This window comes from Drosophila ananassae, chromosome 3R, assembly GCF_017639315.1.
Source record: "Drosophila ananassae strain 14024-0371.13 chromosome 3R, ASM1763931v2, whole genome shotgun sequence".
NCBI classification, from domain to species: domain Eukaryota; kingdom Metazoa; phylum Arthropoda; class Insecta; order Diptera; family Drosophilidae; genus Drosophila; species Drosophila ananassae.
In genome coordinates this window covers 12,150,272-12,159,908 of record NC_057930.1, presented here as the reverse complement: position 1 = coordinate 12,159,908, position 9,637 = coordinate 12,150,272, and the positions used below count along the sequence as shown (strand labels likewise).

At 45.5% G+C, this 9,637-nt stretch overlaps 2 protein-coding genes and 1 long non-coding RNA gene across 3 annotated transcripts; 2 read left to right on the top strand and 1 right to left on the bottom strand.

The window, feature by feature from the left end:
• Positions 1-75: 75 nt before the first annotated feature.
• LOC6503360 (mediator of RNA polymerase II transcription subunit 15) lies at positions 76-4,471 on the top strand. The gene is made up of 6 exons (XM_001965327.3): positions 76-247; positions 306-333; positions 400-1,122; positions 1,182-1,917; positions 3,570-3,712; positions 3,778-4,471. Exons 1-6 carry the CDS (start codon positions 192-194, stop codon positions 4,345-4,347), a joined length of 2,256 nt encoding a protein of 751 aa, XP_001965363.1. The 5' UTR covers positions 76-191; the 3' UTR covers positions 4,348-4,471.
• LOC116656010 lies at positions 2,245-3,479 on the top strand. Its single transcript, XR_004311040.2, has 3 exons — positions 2,245-2,369; positions 2,428-3,113; positions 3,175-3,479. It is a non-coding gene; the product is annotated as an uncharacterized LOC116656010 (long non-coding RNA).
• Positions 4,472-4,485: 14 nt separating the features above from the next.
• LOC6507962 (Krueppel-like factor 11) lies at positions 4,486-8,114 on the bottom strand. Its single transcript, XM_001965326.4, has 2 exons — positions 7,768-8,114; positions 4,486-6,423 (listed from the first exon to the last, which is right to left on the bottom strand). The coding sequence occupies exons 1-2, from the start codon at positions 7,834-7,836 to the stop codon at positions 5,215-5,217; spliced, it is 1,278 nt and encodes a 425-aa protein (XP_001965362.1). The 5' UTR covers positions 7,837-8,114; the 3' UTR covers positions 4,486-5,214.
• Positions 8,115-9,637: the final 1,523 nt, after the last annotated feature.

The window sequence follows — 9,637 nt, the reverse complement described above, 5'->3', positions numbered from 1 at the left end:
TAAAAACTTGTAACATAACAGGGTGATTCTGTTAAATATTTTTAACAGAAGTTAACGCATGGTATTTTTGCCGCCTCTTCTACTTGGTCACACTAATTTTGAAAAACTGTTGACTATCGCCGCAACTGCACTCAAATTTTCACAAAAATAATTATTTTGAAATAAAAATAGTGGTTTAATTATTATTCAAGATGGCTGATCAAGATTGGCAAAGTCAGAAGTTCCGGCAGAACGTCATCTCCAAGATGTAAGTGCCTCGAAAAGCGTAGCAGGCTTGCTTTAATTAATTTTCTTTTGTTTTTCAGCCACGAACTGTTGCCCCCAAATGCTCAGGTAAATTTTTATTTTCCCACGAAATAAATTTCACAATATAAGTAATACTATTCATTTCGTTATCAGGACCAGACTAAGAATGCCAGCGTTATGGAGAACCATATCTTTCGCAAATCGCGTACCAAGGACGAGTACCTGGGACTGGTGGCCAAGTTGTTTATGCATTACAAGGACATGTCCAGGAAGTCTCAGCAGCTGCAACAACAACAACAGCAGCAGCAGCAACAAGGCGGACCACCACCTAATGCTGAAATGGGCGGTGGCCAGAACATGATGCAGGATCCACTGAACGCCTTGCAGAACTTGGCCAGCCAGGGTAACCGGAATCCTCAAGTGATGCCCATGGGTGCTGGTGGTGCTCCGGTACCAGGTGGTCCCGGCACCGCCTCGAATCTGCTGCAATCCCTGAACCAACAGCGCCCGGGACAGCAGCAGATGCAACCCATGCCCAATATCCGTGGCCAGATGCCCGTCGGTGGTGCCCAACAGATGATGCAACAGCAGATGCAGGGCGGCAATAATCCCGGAGTGATGAACGTAATGGGTGCTGGCGGTGCCCCGAATCAGGGCCAAATCGTCGGCAATGCTGGCCAACAGATGGGCGGCATGCCCAACCAGATGGTGGGCCCGGGTCCGAACAGTGGTCCCGCCGTCGTCGGGGCAGGTGGTGCAAATACTGCCCCAGGAGCAGCTGGTCCCGTGCCAAATCAAATGCAAAACAATCCCATCAACGTGAATGCCATGCAACCGATGCCGCCCATGCAACAGATTCAGCAGAACCAGATGGCAGTGAGTGTATATCTCTTAAGTCCTTGAATCTCCTTATAGCTTCTCTTTTCCTCCGGCAGATGGGCATGAATCCGATGATGCGCATGGGCCAGGGCAATGGAATGGGCGGACCGCAGGGAATGCCCGGTCAGGGTATGCAGGGTATGCCCCCCAACATGCAACAGGGTCAGCACAACGTAGTCGGCGGCCCTGCGGGACAGCAGCAAGTGGGCGGAGCAGGTCTGCCGCCCAATGCCGTGCAGCAAGGTGGCATCAATCCCATGGGTGGCATGGGCGTGAATATGCCTCCAAACCTACAGCAAAAGCCTAACATGGCGATGGGTCAGGGTGGTCAGATGTTCCCCGGAAATCGAGGAGGTATCGGAGTCGGAGGTCAGCAGCCGGGCCAGCCGTTCATGAGGTCCAGCCCCTCGCCGGCGGATGCCCAACAACTGCAGCAACAGCAGCAGCAGGTCCAGCTCCAGCAAATGCAGCAGCAGCAGCAACAGCAGCTGGGCGTTGGCAACCAAACGCCCACCCAACAGCCTCCCACACCCCAGATGCCCACTCCCCAGATGATACCCAGTCCGGCCCTGGTGCCACAGTCCAGTCCGCAGATGATGCAAATGCAGAATCCTCAGAGGAACATCCGCCAGCAGTCGCCGAGTGCCTCCATCAACACACCCGGCCAGGTGACCGGGAACAGTCCCTTTAATCCCCAGGAGGAGGCCATGTACCGCGAAAAGTATAAGCAACTGACCAAGTACATTGAGCCACTGAAGCGGATGCTGGCCAAGATCAGCAACGATGGCACAAGTGAGTACTTTTATGAAAAAAGTGATTTATTTCTTAAGATCTTTTCAAACTCATAGTCTTAGAAATTGTTACAAAGATTGGGGAATTTTAAAAGTGCAGGATTTTGATGCAAAATATTAGAGAATGTCATTGAAGATATTCCGGATCAAGTGTCATATTAGCCGCCCATCTATTTTTCATTATTTTTTAAGAGACCCTTTAGAAAATTGAGAGAGATATGGATAAGAGTAGGGATATCCCATATGTTTTAAGGGATGGGGGATTCCATAGCGAAATGATTTAGTTATGGATATTTAATTTGGAAACTTAATTTAATAAAAACTTAATTTATTTGTAAGTGAGGTTTTATTTTCCATCCCGTCATTGGAATCCCTTCATTTCTACAATGAAGTTGGCTTTAATAGTCCTTTCTGTACTGTCCTTCGTGGGGGTGTCCTTTAGTGTAAAGAATCGTAGGTACTGAGAGGAAAGTCGTAGGTGTAAGAACTAATTTTGTTTCCATTTTCTTAGGAATCTGCAGCGAATTGCCAGTTTATGAGGGAAAGTGTCCCATTTTGCAGCGGGGCTTTACTTTTTCTTATTTTACTAAAACCTGTGTTCCTACGGAAGGACAATGTAAGGCCAGTGGGAATTTCTTTAGGAAAATTAAAGATTGTGTGTCCAAATGTGAATAATTAAAGAAAATAATGTATAACTATATTTTTACATTATTATTTGCCACAGGAAAAAGATTAAATAATTTAAATTTGTAGATTTTTGTGCAATTAATGGAGAAATAATCTAAAAAAATAATTTCTGCTCAATAATGAGTGGTAAAATGTAAAAATTATTGAGTGAAACAATTAATTATTCATTTAAAATTAAAATCTTTAAGGTATTCCGCTCAATAATCGGTTAAAAAATTGGCGCAGATATGGATATGGGTAGGGATATATTGTTTAATTTCTCATTACGCCAAAATATTAATTTAAACTGTTAAATGACCAAATCTAATGAGATTATATTTCAAAAATTGTATAAAAAATAATAGAAGTAATATGCCAAATCGGAAATATTTAGTTATGGATATTTAATTTATTAAAAAACCATTTATAAGTGAGGTTTTATTTTCCATTCCGTCATTACTAAAATGAAGTTGGCTTTAATATTCCTGTTTGTATTGTCCCTTGTTGGGATGTCCTTTGGTTTAAAGGATCGTAAGTATTGAGAGGAAAGTAGTGGGTGTAAAAATTAAATATTTCCCTTTTTTTTTTTTAGCAATTTGCGAGAAATTGCCAGCTTATGAGGGGCGTTGTGCTATGCTTGACCATGGCTATACTTATTTTTCCCATACCAAAAGATGTGTTCCTACCCATGGACCATGTAGAGGCATTGGGAATTTCTTTAGAACAAAAGAAGATTGTCTCGCAAAATGTGCCTAATTAAAGGAAATAATTGTTCTTCAATATTATTATTGAAAAATCATCTTATACTATACTATATATAGTGATCTGTGAAAGGTTTCAATCCGAAACAAAATCAATTTCGTGTGAATAATGAAATAAAAAGTATCATTTAAATAATTGTTTCCTTATTTTATTTTTGTTTAAATCTTATAATAAAATCAATTTTATTTAAAAACTCTTTGGAAAATTTGTTTTGAACCATTTCAGATGTGGAAAAAATGACAAAAATGAGCAAGCTGCTGGAGATCCTCTGCAATCCCACCCAGCGTGTCCCCCTGGAAACTCTTCTGAAATGCGAAAAGGCTCTGGAGAGAATGGATTTGATTTCGTATTCGGGTCAACAGTTTGGGGTAAAAAGGATATTAATTTCTTCTTGCTAATAGTTTTTTAAACTCTCATCTTATATTCCTATTAGAAATCTTCCAATCCCCTACTGGAGGTCATAAATACAACACTCCAAAGCCCAGTGGCGAACCACACTCTGCATCGCACTTTCCGGCCCACCTTGGAGCTGCTCTTCGGCACAGATATAGCAGCGCCAGTGCCTGCCAAGCGACCACGGATCGAGGAGAAGTCCTCCCCTTTCGAACAGGATGTGCCACATGTGCTTCAGGGCGAGATCGCCCGGCTGGATACCAAGTTTAAGATTAAACTGGACACCACTTCGCAGGTGAACAACAAGGCGATTCGTTTGATTTGCTGCTTGGACGACAAGCGACTGCCGAGTGTCCCGCCCGTTAGTGTCAGTGTGCCGGAGGAGTATCCGTGGCAGGCGCCGGACTGTTCCCTCACGGAGCAAGAGTACTCGGCTACTCCTTTCCTCCAAACTGTACAGCAGGCACTCACCGCACGCATGTCCAAGCTGCCGAAGAACTACTCCCTATCGCACCTGCTGGACACCTGGGAGATGGCTGTGCGGCAGGCGTGCTCGCCCCACTCGAAGCCAAGGGATGTCTGCGAACTGACGACCTTAATGGGCATGTAGTTGCCAGAGATACTCTTATATTCTTATCCTCTATCCAAAAGAGAGGGTGCAAGTTATCCTTAAGATATGAATCTTATATCCTTTAATTTAAAATAAATGCAAGCAAAGATCCTCCAATTAAAAACATTCGAATTGTAATTATTTTTGAAAATATGTATATTTTCTTCTGTTGAGATTTGAATCTTCTGTGGATTCAATTATTTTTTCTTTTCTTGATTTTGTTTTTCTCTTTTTTTTTCCACATTTAGCAATAAATACAATTGTTTGTGTGTTTAATATTTAGAGAATTACGAGCAATAACCTATGTTACAATAGAAAATAGTTAAGAAAACTTAAATATCACAGATTTTGGACGCAGAACGCGTCTCTAGTATTATTCTATTTACAAGCACTAGGTATAGTCAGAGTTTGAATCTAAATCTGAAGAGGATCGCTAAGCTAGGATGTGCTCTTGGTGCCCTTGGAAAGAAATATAGTTGGCTTCGCCCCCAGTCGCCCCAGTGGATGGGTGGGTGGGGGCAATGGCCTATTGAATTTAAAGATATATGCACGAAAAAAATATAATGACAAGATCTAGCTCTTAACTAAGCTTAATGTCTACACACCAGCTGCACAGTGCGAAAAACTCTTGACTAAAATCAGCAATAAAATTCTTGGACGATGGACTCTCCATCCCACTACTCATCCACCTACTTAGTTATAGGATTTCTAATTCTTAACTATTCTGTTCATATTCTCGATTGAAATCTGATTCTGATTTTGGTGCTGGGGGTTTCCGTTTCCGCTTAGCTGGCGATACTGTCGGGCTGAGATTGGTTCTGGGGGGCAGCTGCTCCTCTCCTCGGGGTGTCATCTCCTAGGACCTTCTCATCGCTGCACCTGCAGCAGAGTGCTACCGAAACCAAAACTACTGGCTTGCTGTTGGAGTCTAAGCAGATCCTGGGCGGAGTACACCTGTTGGAGGCTGGGCGAGGTGGATGCCGGGGCTATCGCCCGCAAGTGGAGTGTAGCATCGCAGAGGGAGGTGGCCATGGCGGAGGAGGAGGAGCTGCTGCTGCTGCTGCTGGTGAGGGAGACGTGACGGTTCACCCCATTGGCCTTGTCCTTGTTGTGGCGCTTCACGTGCTTCGACAAGTGGTCGCTGCGCATGAACTTCTTCTGGCAGACGCCGCACTGGAACTTCTTCTCGCCGGTGTGGGTGCGCTTGTGCCGGGAGAGCTCATCCGACCTGGAGAACCGCTTGTCACAGTTCTCCCACTTGCAGATGAAGGGCCGCTCGCCGGTGTGCACTCTTTGGTGGGCTTTCAGGTGGCTGCTCTTGAAGTAGTTCTTGCCGCAGTCGGGGAAACTGCACTCGTAGATGCGACTCCTGGTGGCTGCCGCCTGGGCAGCAGTGATCCGGGGTGCCTGCTTATCCTCGGCGCTGGAAAGCGGTATGGGCGTGGGTGATTGCTGGGCGGCCACTGTGCTGAGCAGGAGGAGCTGGCTGGCGGGACTGGCGACGGGAGCCACATAGATGGGGGGCAGAATTGGCTTGATTTCCTTCTCCTCCGGTTCCAGCTTTTCCGCTGGTGCCGGGATCTCCTGGGGCTTTTGTACTGGTACTGGTGGTAACGCCACTTCCGCTGCCCGCTTCCTGTTCATCTTGAACTTGAGATTGCGCCAGACATTGGCCTCGGGGTAGTCATCCTCGACGGCGGGAGCGATTGTGGTTGTACTGGCGGTGGCATTTGTGGAGGAACTGCAGCAGGTGGTGTCGCTGGAGCTGGAACTGGTGCTGGAGGAGCTGTTTTCATCCTGGTTGCTGGAGCACACGGCTCCCGAACTGTTCACCCGCATAATGACACTGACCCTCTCCGGGGTTTTGCTCTGATCCTCCTCGGCTTTCTGATCTGGTGGTGGTGTCATGGTCGTGGCCGGCTGTTCCAGGCGCATTTTCTTGCTGGGAACCTCCTCATCTTCCGTATCCGAGGGATTGGGTGTAATGATGCCGCCATTCTTTTGATTCTTCTGGGCCACCAGCTTGAGCTTGGCCTTCAGAAGGTTCTGGTTCACCTGTTGCTCGTCCTTGGCCACCTGTTCAAATAGAAGAAGAAGAAAGCGTTGATTAGTAAAAGTTTATTGGCATAAAGGAGGGGAGAGGGGAGGGGTGGAGGTCTTAAAGAGTGCATTCACATTCCCGATCCCATTCACTTTTCCCCCAGACCAGAACTCTGACCCAGAGTAACTTGTCGCTAATTACGCCGACCGCCAACCGCCGACCGTCGACGGCCGATGGGGCTGGAAAGGCCGTTCACCGTTAACCTTCACCCAGCTCCGGTCCAGACCCCCCCGTTTGGGGTTCAACGCTCCTCCAAGGAGATGTGTTTTTTTTTGGCGGTTTTTTGAACTTTTTGAAAGGCCGTTTCGGTTGAGGCGAGATGAGTAATTAAATTCGGACTTTCTACCAACTTTGCTTTAATTTATTACGCATTCAGTGTCGCATTGAACACCTTTTGCTTATAAATTACTCTTTTTGAGCTTGATTTTAATGTAAATAATTGAATTTTTTAACAGGTATTTAAAGTATATATTTTTTCATTATTTTTAACACACTTTAACTAATACTACTTTTTACATTTTCTTTATTTTCCGTGTTTAAAACCTGAATAAACTGAAATCCCCCAAAGAAACTCACAAGTGCCGCCCAAAAGCAGGCAACGAAAAATGCAAACTCACTAGAAGTATTATTATGACGTGCGTCAGGTACCTGAAAAGGTGGGTGGGGGCCCAAGGGGGACTTGGCTCGTGTGGCGACGTCGAAATCTTTTTATGGGCTCGGCACGTTGTTTGTTTCTTTCTCGGCCAGATAAGTTTGTACAAAAAAACGGGTAAAAAAAAGTAAAGAGAAGCCCGTCAAAGCAATGTGACATATTTTTATGAGTTGGGGCTTGGCCTGTTTGCCCATCACTCCCTCTTGTCCCCCCTCTACCTTTCTTAGTCGCCAAATGGCAACTCACCTTCGCTCTCAAACAATATTGGCGCTACGCTCTCTTAGTCTTCTTGTGGCGCTCTCTCTTTTTCTCTCTGAGTCCCCCCTACCAACTAGCGATGGGGTATTTGTTTTTGCTTTTTCTGCTGGTGCCAAGTCCAATGTTCAGGGTGCTCCCCTCTCGCTTCCACTCGCCAATCATCCACTGTCCATGCGGTGTTCACGTGAACGCGTGCTGGCTGCGTGATCACATAGCTGACAATGAGTCAGAGCAGGATGGAACACTTTTGTTTTTAGAAATGCGGCAAGTGGAAGCGAGAACGAGTGTATGGCCGATTTCATTTGAGATTTTCCACTGCCTTGAATGCACTCACTAATCACTATATATCCCCACCCACCACCACCACTAATATATATCCAACGGATATAGCCTTTTGTAGGTCACTTACATTTTCCAACTTGTTATCCCGTAGCGGGGGCGTTGCTGGCGGTGATGGTAGAAGGGTATCCATATCCATTTTGTGGCTTTTCTGCTGCACTTTTAACTGCACTATCCTTTCTTGTTTGTTGTTGTGTTTATTTTGTGTTTGTTTTGCACTCTGGCTTATCACTTGGCTTAATCCCAGTTTCTGTTACTTTATTTTTTTTTCACTTGGTTAATGATTTCGCACTGCTGCTGCGCTTTTTTTGCCGTTTTAGACTTTTCTTTTATAATATTTTCCGGAGCGGAGGCGAACCGTTGTGATCAGAACTCAAGAGACGAATGAAAAAGGCAAAGGCATTCAGCTCCCAGCAGAGCTGCCGCTGTCGACGTCGCAGTCGAGTGTGTGTGTTGGTGTGTGTGTGGTGGAGCCGCCGCCTCCGACGTAATCACTTGTAAGTGGGTGTGCGTGTGTGTATTGAGGGACGATAGTCGTCATCGGTGGAGCAACCAGTGCAATGAAACCCGGACGAAGCGGCCCGTACGAACATCAGCCAGCAGAAACGTGGGCAGCAGAAGTGTAGCTGCCCCCCAGTTCTGTACTTAAAAAGGTCAGGTCTCCTCTCTCTCTATGCCTCTCTCTCTCTCTTTCTCTGTTAGTGATGGTAAAAGAGAGGTGGTGGTGGTGGTGGTGGAGCACGTAACCGACGCATGGACGTCATCAGCTGTTTACCGCCGAGACTTGTTTTTTGGGGATAACTGAAGAGTAAGAGAGAGCGAGAGAGAGATAGCATTAGAGGGGAGGGGGCGGAAGATTCCATGCCATTCCATTGGGGGCTGTCTATTCATAGCTGTCCATGCACAAGCCGCGTGCACAGCACACAACCACACACACACACACACACACGCTGGCACGCAAAGTCTTACACCGACACACCCCAAAGCCGTGACTGAAAAGCTGACGCAGTTGTTGCCACGGAAGTCTCTGTGATTAATCGAATGGAGAACAACAAACAAGCCAAAAAACAAAAAAGACCAAAAAAAATGTATATCTATAAAGCTGGTCTAAACCTGGGCAGACGCCCCTCATAACAGATATTGAAAAAAACCAGGCCCAGTCGCATATATTTGCATTAAGTTTGAAATCTAATGTCTGAAAGTCTGCCTTTGAGTCTGGTTCAAAATTTCATTAATGGACGCAAGTTTTTCGAAAAAAAAAGACAGTGGGGGACTGTGGGGGAGAACTCAACAGTTGAGCGAAAGGCATTGCCAGTCCCGAGAATTCAAGAGATAACGGAGATGAGTCATGGGAAAAGGACAGCCATTTTATACTAAGAGTGTTATACTAACGCCATGTAATAATTAATTCAAGCTTGGAAGACTGTAATTCAGTTAATCGGCTCAGGTGCAGCAGTTATTAGCACCTGGCAATGCTATCTGACAGCCGCCTATAACAGTTTTCAAAGCAAAAAGGGGCTCGTGCAACCAGCAGCAGCAGCACACCACAATAAGAGAGGGGGGTCTCAGAGAGTGAGAGAGCCCCCAAAAACAGCTGTGACTATTGCGGCTCTCTCTTGCGCAACAACAAAAACAAGAAACGAAACGAGGGGGAGCGGATAACTAGCACGCCATACCCCATACCAGACTTGTGGGGCGAGTGACTGTTCACGCCATAGAGGGTATCGCAGGGGTATGATTAAGGTTAAGGAGGTTAATTTATATTTTTTATTATTATTTTTATTTTATTTTTTATGTATTTTTTATTAATAAAATACATTTGTGAGAAGCTTTTTTTTGCACTATTACTTTTTGCACCATATAAGTAGGCTAAGAATTTTTTTGGCATGGTATCAAGTATTCGACCCGTTGACAAATAACCTTCTTACTGGCTAAACACG